Raw genomic sequence first — 22,200 nt, 5'->3', positions numbered from 1 at the left:
CGAACATATCATATTGACATTTCTTAAATATTTCAAATCATAATAATTTATACAAATATGAATTTATAACCTGTGTGAAATTGTTAATAAAGTATGGATATCTAAACTGATTTATTTTTTATTACGACATATAGACTCATGTATGGTAGTTACGCATGCCCAAAGCATGTAAACAGTGTTGCTATGGACAAACATGGTGGGAAAATGTGTTACTGAAAACATTTGTATGAACATTTTAGACATTTTGTGAATATTGATCTGGGATTAAGGCCTGCTAAGCGATACCTTGGCATCATTGAATACTTGTGTCATTTGTGGATATAAATATGGCTGACGAGGAGGGACAAAGTGCGCCAGTAGCACAAGAAGAAGAACAGAAACAAGATGAAATCGCTGCAGAACCAGTGAAGGAGGGGGAGGGGGAAACACAGGAACAAACAGGCGAAAAATCTGAAGCCAAAGTAGAAGAGGCTCCAAAGGAGGAAGAACCCAAGAAGGATGATGCTGAACCACCATATGGGGAAACTGGTACAACCGAGGAAAAATCTCAAGATGTAAATGAGAATGCAGGAGGTGGCCAAGAAGGGGAAGAAAAGGAAGGGGAACAACAAGAAAATACTACAGATGCACCGACAGAACCAACTGCCCCAGAGACAACAGAAGGGGCTGGGGAGGCAGGGCAACTACAGACAGAAACATCTGAAGTAGAAGGGGAAACCAAACCTGCACCTACAGAAAAAGATGAGGAAACTGCACAGGAAACTGTTGCAGAAGAGGAAGAGAAATTGGTACCAGTTTTTACAACAGATACGTCAATGGATGTAGAGCAACCAAAACCAAGCGAAGTAAGTGAACAAGCACCCACTGAGGCTCCCGTGGTAGAGGCACCATCCACTGAAGCTCCGAAAGAGGCCACACAGGCAGACATGTCGCAACAGCAGAGTGAAACAGCTGGTCCAACTGAGGAGACCACTGGACAAAGCCCACGTACAGTTACCCGCGAAAAAACATTATCTCCTCCACCACCTACTGAAACCATGGGTACAATGAGCACGCAACAAGAACCACCTCCTGAAACCAACCTAATTCCAGATGCTCCGAAAATCCCAGTTATTGAGAGGGAGCCGTCTCAGATGGAAGGCACCATGTCAAATACAGCTTTGGTATTTATTTAAACGATGACATGTTATAGAAAAAATATGTTTTTCCTTCTAATGTACTATGAAGGGGACATTTATGAATGAATAAAGCCCAAGGTATAAATTTATACTTGGAATGATAGTGATTAGTTTCACATGTAAATAAGTATTTTTTTTATTCAGGTTTTGGTCTGTTAATTATAAAAGTATTGCTTGTAGTTCAATACATTTCTAACCATGCATTTTGTTAAATGAAAACTGCTGTCACGCTTTATTTATAACAAGCACTCTTTTTTAATGTGTGTGTTTTTCAGAATGTTGTGTGGTCATTTGGACTGAACAGGAACATCCCAGTGAAGAACCTCACGGATAACAACAGGAAACTGATCATGTATGCCTGTGCTCATGTTGGTGTTTTGTACGACTATGAGGCTAACAGACAACACATTCTACAGGGCCATGTGAGTCTTAATATTTCATTTACGTTTACATAGTGTACTATTATAGACTGTCACATATTTTTGTGAAAATTATTGAAAGATGATACTTTTTTTAATACAATATTACCATAGTTTGATCAACCAACGATATTGTGGGTCCAATTTTATTTTTAAATTTCTATTTTATATTTTTCTATTCAAATAATTGCAGGTACATATTTTTAAATGCTGAAGAATATATGCTTACAGTGTTTCTATTAACTCATGGGTTTAAACATACATGTAGGTCTGGCTAGCAGAAATTTTGAGAGTCAATTTACCTGTGGGCTAGTCTTCTAAATATGAAATTGTTTACCCCAGTAATCTGTATCTAATCTGAGCAGTATTGTTTTGTTTTAATCAAGTGGTTCTAAGCATAAGACCCAAGGCTTGTGGAGTGTGTTATACAGAAACTGAGAAAAACGATGTGAAACAGACAGAAATTGTGAGATAAACACAGTGAGACAGACAGACAGACAGACAGACAAATATTATGAGACATACTATGAGAAAGACACAGTGAGAAAAACTTATGAGAAATCTTGTGAGACATGAAGACATACATAGTGAGACACACAATGAGACAGCCATTGTGAGACATAAAGTGAGACAGACAGTGTAAGACACAGTGCAACAAACATTATAAGACAAGAAGACAGACACAGTGAGACAGACAGTGAGACAGACAGTGAGACAGACATGAGACAGACAGTGAGACAGACAGAGAGACAGACATGAGACAAACAGTGAGACAGACAGTGAGACAGACATGAGACAGACAGTGAGACAGACAGTGAGACAGACATGAGACTGACAGTATGACAGAGAGTGAGACAGACACGAGACAGACAGGGAGACAGACAGACATGAGACAGACAGTGAGGCAGACATGAGACTGACAGTGAGACAGACAGTGAGACAGAAATGAGACAGACATTGAGACAGACAGTGAGACAGACAGTGAGACAGACAGTGAGACAGACACGAGACAGACAGTGAGACAGACACGAGACAGACAGTGAGACTGACAGTGAGACAGACATGAGACAGACAATGAGACAGACAGTGAGACAGACATGAGACAGACAGTAAGACAGACATGAGACAGACAGTAAGACAGACACGAGACAGACTGTGAGACATACTGTGCTAGTTAATGTAGACTATAGCTACAGAATCAGAGTAAATACAGGGATGTACAATTCATACTAGGCCACAGGCAGATTTTGAAAATTTGTCTACCAGCCAAACCTATAATATCATTGTAAACACTGAAAAACTTTACCATCCCTGACATAAAATTTGGTAGTCCTGGACATTGGTCTATGTAACTTATGTACACCCCTGAAAGCTCAAGTTCATAGTCTCAACAAACATGGTCAATAGTTTGCAGATCGGTCAAAACAATTTCTTTCTTGGATTCAGGTGAACCCCTTGACATGCACATGCGTGAGTGAGGACAAACGCTGGCTTGCAACTGGAGACAAGGGCAAGGACAGTATGGTCATCATCTGGGACACTTACACAGGGTCAGTATCTGGGACACTTACACAGGGTCAGTATCTGGGACACTTACACAGGGTCAGTATCTGGGACACTTACACAGGGCCAGTATCCGGGACACTTACACTGGGTCAGTATCTAAGATACATATTTGGGTCAGAATCTAGGATGCTTTCACAGAGCCATTGTCTAGGACACTTAAACAGGGTCAATATCTGGGATACATGCACATAGTCAGTATCTAGGGAACATATTTATAGTCAGAATCTGGGATGCTTACACATGGTCAGTATCCGGGACACTTACACTGGGTCAATAGCTGGGACACTTTCACATGGTAAGTATCTAAACTGCTTACACATGGTCAGTATCTAGGATGCTTTCACAGAGTCATTGTCTAGGACACTTGCACAGGGTAAATATCTGGGACACTTTCACATTGTCGTTATCTAAAATACATGTTTGGGTCAGAATCTGGGATCCTTTCACAGGGTCAATATCTGGGACACTTTCACATGGTCAGTATCTAAGATACATATTTGGGTCAGAATCTAGGATGCTTTCACAGAGTCATTGTCTAGGACACTTACACATGGTCAGTATCTGTGACACGATGTACATGAGCTCTATATATATATATATATAGGAGACTTCAATTAATAACATCGGTATCTGAAATGCTTATATATATATACAGGGTCAATTTCTGGTACAATTAGGTACGGTTAATATCTAGGTCAGTATGTTTTTTGTTTCAATAGTTTCTACATTTCTACAGTACCTTTCAGTATCTTTGATACTTAAATTGGATCAACATTTAGGACATTTATGCATCCAATCTTGAATTCAGTCAGGATTACTAAAATGTTAACATGTTCATTTATATCTTTGGATTGTTTTTGCCTGAATCAAGTTCATTTTCTTTGTTGACTTCAACCTTCAGTGAAAAAGATTCATGTTTATAAGCGTGTCCATTAACAGCTAAGGTCATCTAATGGTGTGCCGTGGAAAAAAGACCCGGGTGCAGTTAAGTATCTACTTTAAAGTAGTGAAAGGAAGATTACGATTTTGTTTTTTATATTTTCAGAGTTCCTGTACAAACAATTTTTGATGATGACCAGGAAGGTGGAGTGGTTGCCATGGCAATGACCCCTGATGCTCGTTACCTAGCAACACTTAGTTCTGCAAAGAAACAGGTAAGATTAATGTCACTTTAGTCTGATTATTCTGCATCAAAACTATAAAAACTATTAATTGAAAAAAAAATCATTTTTGTTCTTTTCATTTCTCCATTTAGGTACTGGCTATCTGGGACTGGACAGTGGATGGAGAAAATCCTATGTGCACAGCTGAGCTGAGTCCAAACTATGGTGTCCAAAACTTCATCAAATTTAATGAAGAAGACATCCATTATCTAGTGACAAACAGTGACTCACAAGTTGTTTTCTACCACTGGGTAAGTGTGATGTAACAGTGACTCACATGTTGTTTTCTACCACTGGGTTCAGTGACTCACAAGTTGTTTTCTACCACTGGGTAAGTGGGATGTAACAGTGACTCACAGGTTGTTTTCTGCCACTGGGTTCAGTGACTCACAAGTTGTTTTCTACCACTGGGTAAGTGGGATGTAACAGTGACTCACAGGTTGTTTTTTTCCACTGGGTAAGTGTGATGTAACAGTTACTCACAAGTTGTTTTTTACCACTGGGTAAGGGTGATGTAACAGTGACTCACAGGTTTTTTTCTACCACTGGGTAAGTGTGATGTAACAGGGACTCACAGGTTGTTTTTTACCACTGGGGAAGTGTGATGTAACAGTGACTCACAAGTTATTTTTTACCACTGGGTAAGTGTGATGTAACAGTGACTCACAGGTTGTTTTCTACCACTGGGTTCAGTGACTCACAAGTTGTTTTCTACCACTGAGTAAGTGTTTTTTAAGTTGTGTCAGGTAGCTCAACATATAAAATTAAACAGGGATTATACTATCAGTTGGTAGCATTTACCAAAGTTTATTATGACCCTACCACCTTTGTGAAGGTTATGGGGGGGGGATTAGGCTTTGTTTTGTCCATCATTCCATCTGTTGATCAATACATACATCCCTGTGATATATTGGATGGTTTTACATTTTGCTCCATATCATAGATACAATAAGTCCCACTGCCAGCAATTTTTTTTCTTTTCTATTTCAATAAAAGAAGGAAGGGTTGAGCATAATTCACAAAAATGTTGTGCTTCAGGTAAATTATTATGAAATACATACCTCCCCAGTTCAAAACTTCTTAAAACTCATATCAACTGAACTAGGTATTATCACTCATTATATTGAAGATTGTACTAAAAACAGTGTGTTGGGTACCTATAGCTTGTTTTTTCCAGAAAAGTCTATTTAAATTTTGACTTCATCATTCTTTTTTTGCCCCCATTAAGTCGTGGAGAGGGCATCATATGTTGACCTGTTCTGTCATTCGGAGTCCCTCTGTACAACATCCGTAATATTTTCTAGTTTTCTAGCAAGTATCATTTAACAGATTTAGGTTTGCATCAAAAGTTGTCTTAAATCAATGTTTCCTAAATTATGCGACACAAATTAGTAGTAATAACTCAAATTCAGATCACTGCTTTGCTATAATTGATTTGGTTTTAAAACTGATTATTCCTACCTTAGCAACATCAAAAGTTGTCTATTTAGTGATGTGTCACCTTTAAAGCGAGTCTTCTGGATTACCTCCCCTTATCAAAATTGGCATATAGTATTACACCTAATAGAAACCCTTTACACATCATGTATACCATGGGTAAATTAATTGTGGTGAAGAAATGGGCATTCTTAGCTGAATTTAAGACAAACACTTAGGAGCACTTAAAACAGGCATAAAGGAAGGCGTATTTATTAAGTTGCATATAGTAGTATGCTAAAAGACTAAGTACAATTTTATCCTGATTTGATTTTATCAACAGAAATACCTTCATCACATATATACCCAGGTACTGTAAAATTGAAGATATTAATCTTAAAAAACCCACCAAAAAACAAGATATATTTAAGTTTTCCTTTATGGTTTGTTTTGCTTGAACTTTGCAGAGTGACAGCCACATGGAGTACTTCGCTCCACCACTGACAGATCAAGATTTCAACAAACCTGTTGGACGTTACAGTCAGTCTATCTTCCAGCGGAACAGTTCCAGAGTTTACTCCGGAACTTCCATCGGAAATCTTGTTGTCTGGGACAATAACAAACCTGTCACAAAGTGTAAGTATATAAATATAAGTAAATGTTAACCTAGGCGCTTTGGTTGAGTGACTCTATGCAAATTAATGCAAATAATCATATCAGAAAATGTAAGTGGTTAAATCTAGGTGAAAGTTAGAATAAATGTCATTGCTATTTCAAATTTGCCGAAAATATAAACTTCACATGAAAAAAGGTCTATTTTATTTCTTTATGTTTAGTACTGTTTTGTTTTCAGTAAAGAGTATGGAGCTTTCTGCCAACAAAAAGGCACTCAAGATCATACGCCTTCAAGACAGAGGGATCAACGTCCTTCAAACAACTGAAAAGTGAGAACTGTTTTCATAAAATGTACAGTCTAATCTATTTTCTATCCATCCGTATGAATGTTATTTCAAAAAGTACAAATTCATAATTTTTTTATCCATTTAATTATTAATTATCTTAATAAATTAGGAGGCACGGTAGTCTAGTAGTAGGACGCCGGGCACGGCATGGCACTGTATTGTATCTTTGAGCAAGATACTTTACTCCACTTGTTCCAGTCTACTCAGCTGTAAATGAGTACATGGATGGGCAATGCTAGAATTGTAAAATGCCAGCTGTGAGCGCCGAAATAGCAGCACCAGCTGTATGCTCCCCAGGGAGTTGAGAAAGATATTGGCTGGTTGCAAAGGCCCTATAACCACGGATAATAATTTGTGAACCACTTCGAGACTACCTACAAACTAGGTTGTGATAAAGCAGTATATAAGTACCTCAACTTATTATTATTAATAAATACCAAATCTATGGTACCCTTACCTGAACCACACCCCATAGTAACCTCCTATATATGATAAGGTTCCCTGGGTTTATTGGAAATAAAGTTCTAATGGTTAGCTGTGGGAACATAGTTCAAAGGTCAGATGTGCTTTTTTTTTCTTCACTTTTAAAAATATCAAACTTTGGTTACCCTGTAGCAGGATGTGATTATTTATTAGTTGATTTATTTATTTTTTCTTGACATTATTTTGTTTTTTGTTTTCTTTCTCAGATACATTGTGGTTGGAGACATGGCCGGCCATGTCAAATTCTTTGATGAAAGTCTAAAACTAGTACACTGGTGAGTTGATGTTTATATATTGAACCACAGACTTAGATAATCTAATTCCATGATTGAACAGTTGTAGTACCAACATTTAGAGAAAAACTGTTTATTGGTTTATCATAAGAGTTTTGTTTCAAGATCATAATAAAGTTAATTTCATGCTTTTGAGAAATAAAATACGGTCTATCAAGAAATCCCCCCTTCAAACTTTCGGCCTTTGCTGGTAAAATCCATATTGCTAAATGTTGATTTCTCCATTTACATAATTATATATATTAAAGTGTTTACTTATATTCACCGTTATGATTAAATTTGCCCTCATTATGGAGGGCGAAGGTTAAACTACGATGGAAAATTCCCATATACAGTATACATGGTAATTTTATATTTTATCTTTGAAGGTATCAAGATTTTCACCTGGGACCAATCACATCAGTCTCATTTGCATACGATGCTGATTTCCAAGCAGTGTAAGTATACCAGAATTATGTTTCTGAATCTATAACCATTAACTCCAAAACATCATTTTTTGTGTGATTTGAAATTCGCCAGTAAAATCCATATAATTGAAAACAAAAAGTTTTGATTTACACGTTTGTACTTCTAGAGCTAAAGATGGAACAAACTATCCTCCTGATGCCACCATTGAAGCCAAAAAATTTGTCATCAAAGATTTTGTGGTTGGCAGTAGTATTGCTATTGTTGGAAGTATAACAGCAGATGGCACCAAGGTCAAGGTTAGTAAAATGATTAGGGTCAAGGTCACTGTTTTTGTTTTAGAACAGTGTATTCCAATAACTGTCACACATTTTTTTTCCTTTCACCCCTATGTAGCTTAGTAAGCTCTGCCATGCATTGATCTGGATAAGTCCATTATTGTCTACAGTGGTGGAAGTGTTGTTTTGTTTTATATCAAGATTTTATGTGGTAAATGACAAGTTAAAAAGAATATTTTGAGAAACCTTTTATAACTTTTTCATCTTTTGTTTCATATTAAAAAAAAAAGAAAAAGAAAATGCCAGGTAAATAAATAAAAATTATAAAAAAAATCATTTTACTTTACCAGGTGATACACAGAGAACACGATGCAGCTATCCACGCCCTAACAGCTCATCCCAGACTGTAAGTTACCTCCTCTGTTACTTCCTCTTCCCTGTCACTACTCTATTACAAACAATCACAGACAGTCCCTATTCCCTCCCCTGACATACAGCTCATCCCAGGCTGTAAGTTACCTCCTCTGTTACTACTCTATTACACACAACCACAGACAGTCCCTATTACCTCCCCTGACATACAGCTCATCCCAGACTGTAAGTTACCTCCTCTGTTACTACTCTATTACACACAATCACAGACAGTCCCTATTACCTCCCCTGACATACAGCTCATACCAGTCTGAAAGTTACCTCCTATGTTACTACTCTATTACACACAATCAGAGACAGTCCCTATTACCGCCCCTGACATACAGCTCATCCCAGTCTGAAAGTTACCTCCTCTGTTACTACTCTATTACACATAATCACAGACAGTCCCTATTACCTCCCCTGACATACAGCTCATCCCAGACTGTAAGTTACCTCCTCTGTTACTACTCTATTACACATAATCACAGACAGTCCCTATTACCGCCCCTGACATACAGCTCATCCCAGACTGTAAGTTACCTCCTCCGTTACTTCCTCTTCCCTGTCACTTCTTTATTACAAACAATCACAGACAGTCCCTATTTCCTCCCCTGTCATACAGCTCATCCCAGACTGAAAGTTACCTCCTCTGTTACTACTCTATTACAAACAATCACAGACAGTCCCTATTACCTCCCCTGTCATACAGCTCATCCCAGTCTGAAAGTTACCTTCCCTGTTACTTCCTAGTATCTGTCACTTCTCTATTACAATCACAGACAGTCCCTATTACCTCCCCTGACATACATCTCATCCCAGATTGTAACTTACCCCCCCTGTTACGTCCTCTTCCCTGTCACTTCCTTATTACAAACAATCACAGCCAGTCCCTATTACCTCCCCTGACATACAGCTCATCCCAGATTGTAAGTTACTCCCCCTGTTACTTCCTCTTCCCTGTCACTTCTTTATTACAAACAATCACAGAAAGTCCCTATTCACTCCCCTGACATCCAGCTCATCCCAGATTGTAAGTTACTCCCCCTGTTACTTCCTCTTCCCTGTCACTTCTTTATTTCAAACTATCACAGACAGTCCCTATTACCTCCCCTGACATACAGCTCATCCCAGACTGTAAGTTACCTCCCCTGTTACTTCTCTATTATAAACAATCACAGACAGTCCTTATTACCTCACCTGACACTCACTTTACCTATATCCCTAGATTTCTTCCAACTCCCAATATCACCAATTGAAGGAGAAGAGTTATTTCTTTCTCTGTTGAACCATTTGCTTCATCCAGGAGAGTTATATCCCCTCATAACCATTTGAAACAGTTTTGACTGACAATGACTATATATAATGATTGATGGATTTTATCGTTGATTGGAAGGAAAACGTAAGGCATAACAAGTACTAATTTATTCTATTTTTATTGTGTTAATCAGCTATTCTATATAACATTCAGTACAGAAGCTATTGCTCTTACTGTCCTGGACAATACATTTTCATTTTGGTTTATCTCAATATTTTTCTAAATTTGAAGATGTAGATAGGTTAATGCAGGACAGTAGCGAGTACAGGTGTTCTCAGGTGGATGAGTTATTATAAGTAATGTATTTCACTGCTTTTATATACTTTAAGGTACAGATTTATCTATAGATAGGGAAAGCAAATAGTCTGTGTTTCAATTAAAGATATCTCTATATATATCTCTATATATTGTAATTCCCCATTCACGTCAACAAACCAAAACTGATAGCTTACGAAATTTATTAGTTAACAAACATTTTCATCAGTGTTCAAATGATCAGGTTTTAGTTTTACCAATTTACCAAATGAACACATCAGATACTATTGCAAGAGAGTTAAAAGAGAACATGTTTATTGAAATTCTAAAACCGGGCTTGAACGCAGGAAATTTCAAGCACCTCTTGTAAATTTTAAATTTACAAATTCTGTATGTTTAATATGTTCGGATGAACTAAGTATTGTGCTTTGAAATTCATTTTTACTATCAGATGTTTTTAACTTTTACTATTGAACAATGTATTCATTTGTGCATTTGTAATATGCTCCGTTTCTTTTTCCATATATTTCATTGACGCATTTAATGCAAGTACATTCATGTAATCTTTTTAAGACGTCGCAATTTCTAGACGTCCGCATTTTGTGTACTTTGTTTATGACGTCATTATTTTTGACGTCTTAAGTATGTGTACTCAATTTAGGACGTCACAAATAAATTTAAATCGCCTGAAGAGCCCCTAGATGGGCGATTATACTAGCGTTCGTGTTTTGCTTTATTTATATTGTGATAAATATAAATTTCCTTTTTTCCAGACCCTACATTGTGATTGGGAGTTACTCAGGTCTTCTGAAGATATGGGATTATGAAAAGAAGTAAGTTCATCTTTACCCTTTCAACCCTATGTAACTTTAATCAACTCTTCCCTGCATTGATTTGGATAAGGCTATTATGGTATAAAGTGATGAAAGGGTTAAATTAATTAATATTCATAAAATTGACTCATTTATCTGGAAAGACATAAGGAAAAAGTCACTCAATACTACAAAGCTAAGTAGATAACTTTGTTTGTATGCCCCTTGTACGATGTACCATTGGCCTCTATGGCGGACAAGGGAAGTAATCTAATTCTTCCCTTCACATCTGTCCTAGCTGTGATCTTTGGGGCCGTATGCTTACAAAACTTTGTGGTAAATATTATATGCTTAGCAGTGTAGTAATGAGCTAATTTTCCCAAACAATAAATTATCAATGTTAACTTAATTGTATTTATCAATATTTAAGTTTAGCAGGTTTTGCTAGTGTCAGAATATTCATATTTATTTAAGGGACCATACAGAGGTTGACACTCTTTCTCTCCGTAAACAAATATTTAAAGCTCTGTAATATATGAACTTCAGACTTGAAACAATATTTCAGAACAACAAAGAACAAATTAAACAGGATTTATATGTTATGAAACATATTAAATTTTTAATTGCTTGTACATTATTGAAAGTTTGAAAATCTTCCTTTTTTCACCTCAGTGAACTTAATTTAAACTTGAATATCACAGATAATCACAGTGCGGCTTACTAATTGTTTTTCAATTCATCAACATTTTCATTGAACTCAAAGTGTGTCATGGTTACATTCTCTTTGAAATAACAACTTTGACTATTTGACAAATTTATGCTATGAAATTTAATTGTAGACAAGTTATGGTCACCAGAATGTTTGAAAAAGGAAATCTGATTCGCTGCTGCTCTTACGATCCCAAAGGAGCTTACATTGGTAAGTCTATTCATTGACAAAAAAAATCTATGATTTTGGTTCATTAATAATGTACGTAAGCCGTAATTTGAAAAGATGAATGAAATAATAAAAATTATATCAATTCAAAATGATTTACCGCATTGCTTTATTTCTTTTTCTCTGATATGTATTTAGTCATTAAGTCAATCAACTTAAAGTCATTACATTGTGAAAAAATTATATTTTCTTTTTTTGTTTTTTTCATAGTTATAATTTTTTCTTTTTTTATTCAGCTGTTGGTTTTGTGAATGGTTCAGTAAGGATATTGGATTCCATTACCTTGAAAGATGAAGTTGCTGAACCGTTCCGATACGCACGAGATGCTATCACCCATATTGCATTCTCCCATGATTCCAAGTTCATTGCCACTGCTGTGAGTGATGTTATCTTAAACTGTCTTGAAGTTTGACACTTTTATACCCCCTGCAAACAAAGTGGTAGATAGGAATCACCCTGTCATTCCATCTGTCCGTCTGTACTTGAACCTGATAAGTGCAACTCCTTCCAAACCATTTGTTGGAACTTACAATTCTAGTATTTTTGCTAGAGTTATGGCCCTTGAAACTTTTATTCTGTACCAGAAACCTTGTAAGTGCAACTTTTTGTAACTAAGCACAGTCAAAGTACGTCATATGTAGATTTGCGTGAAGAAAGAAATTTGTGATTCAAATTTCTTGCACCTCAGACAGAGATATTCTACGTCATACTCTATGCTAAATTTTTCTATCTCATCCGATCCGTCTTGTACCTTTACGTGACATTTTCGTGGAATTTTTACACAGTGACGTATTCATCTGCGCATTAATGACTCGAAATTGCCAATCTGCATTATACATATGCTGTTTTGTCGTTATATGTATTGTTTTGATGTACATAATGTAGTTAGATATCTGATGTTGTAGATAAAATATAGTCTACACTGTGAAATACGTTTTCTTTGTAAGGACAGACTACATTTTCATGCGGAAACTTTCAAATGCAGCTTTAGAAGTGTAGAGGCAATATTACGTTGAGGCCCCGGACGGGATACTTGTAGTCTTTAGCAAAACTGAATAGTTTTTTTGGAATTAAAATGGGCGAGAAAAAAAATCTATTAACTGAGCAAAATTGGGTTATCTCAGTCTCGGGCTGAGATTCTGTAACATCCCAACCCTGGCTTACACCTCGGTTGGGACTATGTTACAGAATCTCACTCAGTTACAGGTAATAGATTTTATTAATCTTTCCCAGAGTTATGGCTCTTGAAACTTTAACCTCTGCTCCAGAAACCTTGTAAGCACAACTCCTCCTTACCTGTTTGTTGGAGTTGTTTGTTACTTGGCACAGTGATAGTATATCATATAGTAGATGTGCATGAAGGAAGAGATTTGTGATTTGGGCGTTATACCCCCTGCAAACAAACTTTGAGTACGTAGATAAAATGAAGCAGTGGTTCTATCTGTATGAGCTTGTACACAGTTTCTCTAGTTTATTGTTGTCTTGAGTTCAAAATCAAAAGTTCATATGAATGTTAAATGCCCTTTTCTTAATGGAAAGACTTTAATCAACATTAATTTGATGGAGTTAAAAAAAACCACTAGAATATTAAGTTTGTACATGATCAATATTTGTGGTGTTACGGCCAGTATTTACAGCTAAATTTTTCCATCTTTACAATAAAACCTACCTAATCAAAAACCTGAGTTTTCAGACGTTATTTCTAATCCAAAATAAAACTGTAACCACATTTCTAGTGAAAGCTACCATACAATACATGTATATTCTGACATCTGTCTATTTTGTCCAAGTTTGCACCCAACAGGTGTCATATTAGACAGGTTTACTGATCTGAAATTTACATGATTTAAGTTTTCCTTGTTTTCATCTCAAAAAGTTGAATTAATTATTCAGCATTAATTTGCAAACTATTTTATTTGCATAAAATGATTCATTCAATAATATAAAAAAAATCTTTTCCTAATGATAAATATTATCTTTAAAAAATACAACATTTTACAATATATATGAAAATTATTAAGAAGCTTTATCAAAATAGAAAACATGCAATCTATTCTTATCCATTTTCAAGCTAATCTTAGATAGTTTAAGTGTTTATATATTATTTTTTTATTTCAAAAACTTGTTTTCTTCAATAGGATGCAGAGTTCACGATGACGTTATTCAAGCGACAAAGAGGTGATGAGGAGCCTTACATGTACCTTGGTCGGTACCGTGCCCACTACAAGCCTATTAAGGACATTATGTTTGGTGTTCATCTGGACACTGATCAGCCCCGTCTACTTTCACTCGGCATGGACAGAGTTCTGGTAATCTTAGCTCACATAAAAATAAAAAATAAAAAAAAATAGTTCTGAAAGCAGTTGACTGTTGTGTGTTTCCAGGTTGCTGTCTGCAAATCTAGAATTTGAAATAGAGATTTAAACATGTTTATAAAAACCACAGGTGACCAAAGAAAATTGGTCATTTTACTTTTCCTGAGAAATTCCAGGCCAGAGTAAACAAATGGGGCTTTGATGTAAGCAATCGTACAATAACCATGTTCATTATGGTTTTTACAAATTCATATTTCAATTCAAATCTGTATCAAATAGAAATGAGAGAAATCTGGTGTTCAGACAGGGACAGAATCACCAATTTTGTTTACAAAAGTACATAGTTGTTTGAGCATTTTTTTTTTTTTTAATTCATTTTTTGAGCTTTTCAAATCTGGAAACAAGTGTTAATCAATTGTTTGTTTCTATATGAATATATATTTACAATCTATTTCAGTTTCTCATCTTCTCTCCTTTTTGAGTTATAAGAAAAGTCTGACCCAGGTATATCTCGCATAATAAAAATGAAAAATGGTGTGAAAGCAGTGCAGGGGATATTTCATGAAAGGAAATTGATTATGATAAAAAATATATATTTATATATATATCTGACTGTAAATTTCTTTGCAGGTGGAGTATGACCTTGAAAACAGTGAACAAGATGACATTCGCATCTCAAGCACTGATAGGATAGAGCAGAGTGCTGTCCCACAATGCATGGCCTGGTATCCACCAATCACAAAAGAGCATTTCATAGTAACAGCCAATGATCAGGTTTGTTTATTTGAATTAAGATTTTCTTTTTTTCCTTTGAATTCATTGAAGTGACACTTGCTTACTATTTCACTTGTCTAGTTTTCCTCATTTTATCACTTTTCCTGAGTCATTCTAGAAAAAAATCCAGATACTCTTTTTTTATGGTTTTAATGCCCCTGCCATTTTATTGGGAAGAACCATTAGAGTGTTATCTGTCTCTCCTATCCCGTTATATCCAGTTGCTTCGTGTTCCATGACATCGTGTCAAGTCATGTCCCATCTTACGTTTCACAGTCATCGCTTTTCCATCTTCTTTTGATAAAACTTTATGCATAGATCCAGTACAAGTTTAAGGGGTGTCTCGGCCATTTTATCATTAACAGAAATTTGTCAACAAATTCAGTGACTTCAATCCATAACATTCATTTACGAATGATGCATATTTCAGGAACGAAGTATAAAGTTCATGGTCAAGGTCATAGTTACAATTTTTAAGAAAATTCCTAACTCGAAGTAGAGTGTAAGGTTATTACAGGAAACTGGGCATTTCTACTGACCTGGGATTCATATAGATTGACTTCTTACAGGACAATGTGAAATGTTTGTTGGCAATTTCTACTAAACTTCAATATTAAAATATTGATGGGGCTTATTAAAAGTACATTCAATTGACATTTGTTGGTATTTCTTCTAAATGACAATAGAAATGGATGGGCTTATATCAGGCCTGGACTTACCGAGGGATACATCCATCAACTCATTTGGATTCCCCGAGAGTGATAAAAGTAGACCTGACGAGTGGTATTCTGTTGTATAGATATTTATCTATTATCAGTATTTGACTTTTGTTGAGGTGAATATGTGGTTAACTCATTCACCCCTAAAGACACATTTGAACCCTTCCAATTCAAAGGGTGGAATAGTTCATTATGAAGTTTCAGGGGTGAATGAGTTAATGGACCTCAGAAAGTGATATTGACCGAGACGAAGTATACAATATAAAAAACATATGATGTTTTAATTATTAAACAAGATTGCTTGAAGGTAAGAACATCAACATCATCTGGTAGACAGTTTTAGGACATTCTGTTTCTAAAAATAGTAGCGCTGATTCAGTATAACAAATCACTGACCTCTATATAATTAAGTGAGGATGTAGGAAAAGTTTGTGTCATCTAACATTGCTGGGTGGAGTACAGAAGGCCAGTGGAATATACCAGTAGTTCCTATTAGCTTCAATAATTAGCTCACCTGGTCCGAAAGACCAAGGTGAGCTTATGCCATACCGTGGCGTCCGTCGTCTGTACATCAAAAATTGCTTTAAAAGACTTCTTCTTCTTAACCACTGATTGGAATTTAACTAAATTTGACTGGAAGCATCCCTAGGTGGTGGGGATTCAAAATTGTACAATTGGTGGGGCTGCCCCCCCAGGGGGCTGAGGAGCGGGGCCAAAAGGGGGCAATTTGGCTATATTGCTTAAAGCGACTTCTTCTCTGGAACTAAGTGGTGGATATCAACCATATTGGACTGGAAGCATCCCTAGGTAGTGGGGATTCAAAATTGTACAAATGGTGGGCTGAGGGGTGGGGCCAAAAGGGGGCAATTTGGCTTTATTGCTATAAACGACTTCTTCTGTAGAACTATGCACTGGATATCAATCATATTTGATCAAAAGCATTCATGGGAGGCAGGGATTCAAAATTATACAAATGGTGGGGCTGACCCCCCGTGCTAAGGAGTGGGGTCAATTTTTTTTATTACTTGGTTGAGATCCCCACTGTATAACCATATATACAATTGCTGAGAATAAAGAGAAGGATGCACATTTGCTTCCAGGATGGCCCTAGGGTCTAGCCCCACCCTTAGAGACATAGTCCCTGGGTCATAACTTTAAAACCGTTGAGATCCCCACCCCAAAATTATGTATACTAATGCTGGGCAAAAAGAGACAAATGCAGTCATGATATTAGAATAGACCCTGGGGTCTGACTGAACCCCTAGGGACCTAGCTTCTTAGTCACAGCTTGGAAACAGTTGAGATCCCCACCCTATAGCCATATTATATACAATTGCTGAGTATAAAGAGATGAATGCACATATGCTTCCAGGATGGCCTTGGGGTCTGCCCCACCTATGGAGACTTAATCCCTGTGTCATAACTTCAAAATGGTTTAGATCCCCACCCGAAAACTATATATACAATTGTTGGGCATACAAATACGAATGCAGTCATGATATTAGAATTGACCCCAGGGTCTGCCCCACCCTTGCAGATTTAACTCCTTGGTCATAACTTAGAAACGTTTGAGATCCTCACCCCAAAACTATAAATACAAATGATGGGCAAAAAGAGACGAATGCAGTCATGATATTAGAATTGATTCTGGGGTCTGGTCACAACCCTAGGGACCTAGTTTCTGAGTCACAGTTTGGAAACAGTTAAGATCCCCACCCCATAACCATACATAGAATTGCTGGGCATGAAAAATCTAATACAGATATGCTACATATTCCCTTGAAACTCATTTGGAGAATATTTTGCCATAATTGTTAAGATATCCAGGTGAGCGATACAGGCCCTCTGAGGCTCTTGTTATCCCCTCGCAACGAAAGTTCGAGGGGATATAGGATTACACACTTATGTACGTATGTGACACTCTTTGTCATCGCTCTAGTGACTTCATCCCTCAACAGAGTTTCATGAAACTTCATACAAGTGTTTGGTATGACAAGGGCCTTGAGTAATCTTGCATTTCAGGTTTCTATGTTGAAGGTCAAGGTTACTGTTACTATTATTAAAAGTTCTTTTCGATGACTAGTACGAAATGTACACTGTCACCTTCATCAGACAAATGACCAATGAAGCGTATGCACACAAAGGTGTAAAATGTGTACGAGTTGTCCATAAAATCAATGTCGATTTCGGCTACGCTGGAAACGTATGTACAATATTTGTTATATATGTACCGAAATGACTCAATTCAGCTACGCTTTGTGTGCATACACTTCACTGGTCATTTGTCTGATGAAGGTGACAGTGTACATATTGTACTAGTCATTGAAACGTCAAATAGAAAATTTCATTGGTTGTGTAAAAAAGAACTTTTAATAATCCATACTTACCAACATGAAGAAAATGTTTAGAAATGTCACTGTTACTATTTTTAGAAAAAACTCTGTCAGCGCTCTAGTGACTTCATTCCTCAATAGAATCCTCATGAAACTTCATACAAGTGTTTGGTATGGCAATGCCTTGAACAAGTGCTTGTTTCAGGTTTCTACGATGAAGTTCAAGGTCACTGTTACTATTTTTAGAAAAAAAACATTGTCATCGCTCTAGCGACTTCATTTCCTCTTACATATGTCACAATGTGTGAATGAGAGGGGATTTGTATCACTTGTGATGTCACAATGTGTGAATGCGAGGGGATTAATATCATTTGTGATACCTTGTTTCTCTTGTGATATAAAAAAAGTTTTGCACCAATTTAAGTTTTTGTTTTTTGATATATTTACATGACTGAGCATAATTCAAATAGAGAACTAAAAACAGATAAGACATTGAAATGAATAACAAAATTGGTCTCACAATTTTGTGTCTTATGAACTTGTGATGATTCATATTTGCATCAAACTCCCAAATTTACCCCAAAAAAATTTTTGGGTAAAAAAAAATGCAAAGCTAATTTTTCTTGAAACATACTTACCGGGTATATAATGTACACTTAAATTTTCAGTATTAAACTTCAGAAAAAAAAATAGTTTTTCTTGTATTCATTTTTTTCAATGTTTTTACCAGTTTAAATTCAAGCTCTACAATGCCACGACGAAAATGTGTAGGAAGACACTGCTGGGTCCAACCTATGGCAGCCCAATCCAAAAGTAAGTCGGATTAAAATCTTTAATGTAATGTGTTGAATATTTTATAACCTGACTAAAGTGAACCTCAGGCTCTTTAAAATGAAACTCTTTATAAACCAGTCTTTGAATAAGGTACTTTGTGTACTGGGTGCTGTGTGTACTGGGTGCTGTGTAATACTGAGTTCTTTAACAAGTCCTGCACAGAACTTTGTGCTTTGAAAACTGATTAACTATATTTTTAAATTTTTAAAGTATCAAATGAAATTTGTTTTACACACATTGCAAATGACCCTTAAAACAAAGTAAATTAGAATGTTCTCTGGGATTCATTTTGATAATGTTTTACTGTATATAAATAGATTATTTCACTTGGGGTACATGATTGACAAATTACTCTTGGGGAGACAAATATTCATGTTTCCCTTATACAAGCTCAATGACAGTATATTTTGTTCTATTTATTGATTAAATTGTTAATAGGAAGTATGTATAATTACTTGGTAGTGTAAAAAAATACTTAAAGTTAAACCGTTTGAATGGAAGTTTTACAGCGTTAATGTTTTGTTACAGGCTGTGCGTGTTGCCCACCAAGGATCCAGCGCGAGACAAACGTTACGTAGCGTACATCACGAAGTACAAGGTGGGACTACACATCTTACCACTGGACGGCAACCCACACAACGCCATGGCTTTAATTGCACATCCAGCAGAGGTACCTATATTATAGTACATATTTCTTTATTTGTTTCTTTACGAACTTCCTGTATCATTATCTTAGCCTATTGCACTTTTTTAACAGGAAAGGACAAATATTATGGGATACCTTTAACTTTTATTTTTTTTACAAGTATTTTACATATATTCCAAATCTTTGTCCCTGACAATTACACTATAAACAACCAGGGCCAGTATTCATGAATACAGGCCCTGGGTTTGAGTATCCGTTTCCTAAGTTCTCAAAAAGCATGTGGTACTTGTTATTAAGATTGGTCGCGATTTGTAACAGCTCAGAAAAAAACTTAAAGCCGGTAAGACTGGGGTTTTCATCTTAATACCTTAATTCTTACTCTAGACGGACGCTTTACCTACTGAGCCATTTCATGATTAGTGATCAACCCAGTCCAGATAAACAAGGCACAGTTGAACATCGACCGCCTCGCTGTGGTCTGTTCTATAACAAACCTCTAATACAAGGCACTGTTGAACAGTGACGGCCTCGCTGTGGTCTGTTCTAGAACACACCTCTCATACAAGGCACTGTTGAACAGCGACCGCCTCGCTGTGGTCTGTTCTATAACAAACCTCTAATACAAGGCACTGTTGAACAGTGACGGCCTCGCTGTGGTCTGTTCTATAACAAACCTCTCATACAAGGCACTGTTGAACAGTGACCGCCTTGTTGTGGTCTGTTCTATAACAAACCTCTCATACAAGGCACTGTTGAACAGTGAGCACCTCGCTGTGGTCTGTTCTATAACACACCTCTCATACAAGGCACTGTTGAACAGTGACCGCCTCTCATACCTCTCATACAAGGCACTGTTGAACAGTGACGGCCTCGCTGTGGTCTGTTCTATAACAAACCTCTCATACAAGGCACTGTTGAACATTGACCGCCTCTCATACCTCTCATACAAGGCACTGTTGAAGAGTGACGGCCTCGCTGTGGTCTGTTCTATAACAAACCTCTCATACAAGGCACTGTTGAACATCGACCGCCTCGCTGTGGTCTGTTCTATAACACCCCTCTCATACAAGGCACTGTTGAACAGTGACAGCCTCGCTGTGGTCTGTTCTATAACACACCTCTCATCCAAGGCTCTGTTGAACAGTGACCGCCTCTCATACCTCTCATACAAGGCACTGTTGAAGAGTGACGGCCTCGCTGTGGTCTGTTCTATAACACTCCTCTCATACAAGGCACTGTTGAACAGTGACGGCCTCGCTGTGGTCTGTTCTATAACACTCCTCTCATACAAGGCACTGTTGAACAGTGACCGCCTCGCTGTGGTCTGTTCTATAACAAACCTCTCATTTAAATTCATGTCCATGCCATATAATTAAAATCATTTTGCTGTTCAAACATTTTAAATGTCAAGTGGCTTTAAATCTGTAAATTGAAGAAATCAAACTAGTTGTAAAAAGGCATGTTAGATCAGGGCTGTGATCATTTCATATTTCTGTAGTGATTTGATGACAATATAATCTGATTAAAATCATCTGTTACATGGCTCCGTTAACTTCGTACTATGCCTGATCAGGCGTAGTAAGAAGTTAAAGGAGCCATGTAACATGAATTTAATCAGATTGATGACAATAGAATTTGACTCCATTTTTCAATAAATGTAATAAACAAACCTATTGTTCTTATTTTCTGATGATTTCATTTTAACAATCTATTTGTAGGTGGCAAACATGGCGTGCAGTCACGATGGGAAATACATCTTCACATCAGGAGGAACAGACTCTACAGTCCACATGTGGGAAATTAACCTCAAGTAAGGCTCCATATTTGACATGTGGATCATAAGATGTCACCTTTGGTGACTACAAGATAAACCTTACATTTTGAAAAATTGGGGAAAAAATCTATTTAATTCTGTTTCATGTAAAAAAAAATATGTAATTGAAAAAGTTAATATCCACAATTCAACTGAATACATTAAATATTTTTCCTATTTATCTCTGTTGTTGTATTGAATACACTAGATCTACTTATATGATGCTGGGTCTCACTCTCACACATTAAAAAAGCATCAGATATTCTTTTTTTTTAAATATCAATATGTATATGCCCTAATGTGCCTTTACTTGTTCCAGAGCATTAGAAGCCCAGTCCAGCCTCGGGGGTGAAGACCTTGTCCCATTCTATGGACTCCTAGAAGGAGGTAGAGAGGGGGAACTGTTTGCTGAGCTAGAGGACTATTTTTACTACGCCCAGATCAGAAAGTAAGTCTTAAAAATAATGATGTAGTTTTCTTGACGCTATACATAATTTTGCTGAAAAGCAACCCACATAATGCAATGGCTCTCATTGCACATCTGCCAGTCATGTTCATTCAAATAAAACACAAAAAGGAAAAAATGCAACAGCCAGAACAGCATTCAAACCCATGACCTCCAAACTCTCGACAGCCACTCTACCTAATTGAGCTACTGGGCCACTAGCAATCAAATCAGTTTATTTCCGCTACATTCCTCCCTCTTTCAACAAAGTTTCATTCCAGAAGACACACAGGACTCTATACCACCTTCTGTGGGCATATTTGGTGCAGGTGCCAAACGGTACAGGAAAATGTCACATAAAACTGCATTCTGTACAGAGTCTCTGGTGATCAACCCTGTCTAGTTCTGCTACATAAACATCAAAC

The 22,200-nt window shown here is 36.8% G+C and overlaps 1 protein-coding gene across 1 annotated transcript in view; it reads left to right on the top strand.

Annotated features, from left to right (window-relative positions):
* Positions 1-169: 169 nt before the first annotated feature.
* Positions 170-22,200, top strand: part of LOC110455348 (cilia- and flagella-associated protein 251-like) — a 37,682-nt gene continuing 15,651 nt past the window's right edge. Inside the window, exons 1-20 of the mRNA XM_021505430.1 lie at positions 170-1,163; positions 1,454-1,600; positions 3,044-3,147; positions 4,209-4,317; positions 4,419-4,577; positions 6,210-6,378; positions 6,596-6,686; positions 7,394-7,462; positions 7,849-7,917; positions 8,055-8,184; positions 8,514-8,569; positions 10,921-10,980; positions 11,799-11,878; positions 12,133-12,272; positions 14,035-14,205; positions 14,842-14,985; positions 18,768-18,850; positions 19,400-19,541; positions 21,236-21,327; positions 21,650-21,778. Coding sequence (XP_021361105.1) covers positions 327-1,163; positions 1,454-1,600; positions 3,044-3,147; positions 4,209-4,317; positions 4,419-4,577; positions 6,210-6,378; positions 6,596-6,686; positions 7,394-7,462; positions 7,849-7,917; positions 8,055-8,184; positions 8,514-8,569; positions 10,921-10,980; positions 11,799-11,878; positions 12,133-12,272; positions 14,035-14,205; positions 14,842-14,985; positions 18,768-18,850; positions 19,400-19,541; positions 21,236-21,327; positions 21,650-21,778 — 2,981 coding nt within the window. The 5' untranslated portion in view covers positions 170-326. The remainder of the gene's footprint in view (positions 1,164-1,453; positions 1,601-3,043; positions 3,148-4,208; positions 4,318-4,418; positions 4,578-6,209; positions 6,379-6,595; positions 6,687-7,393; positions 7,463-7,848; positions 7,918-8,054; positions 8,185-8,513; positions 8,570-10,920; positions 10,981-11,798; positions 11,879-12,132; positions 12,273-14,034; positions 14,206-14,841; positions 14,986-18,767; positions 18,851-19,399; positions 19,542-21,235; positions 21,328-21,649; positions 21,779-22,200) is intronic.

Source organism: Mizuhopecten yessoensis, unplaced genomic scaffold (assembly GCF_002113885.1).
Source record: "Mizuhopecten yessoensis strain PY_sf001 unplaced genomic scaffold, ASM211388v2 scaffold8205, whole genome shotgun sequence".
Taxonomy (NCBI): Eukaryota; Metazoa; Mollusca; class Bivalvia; order Pectinida; family Pectinidae; genus Mizuhopecten; species Mizuhopecten yessoensis.
The sequence above is the reverse complement of the archived record's forward strand: the minus strand, read 5'-3'. Positions and strand labels throughout refer to the sequence as shown.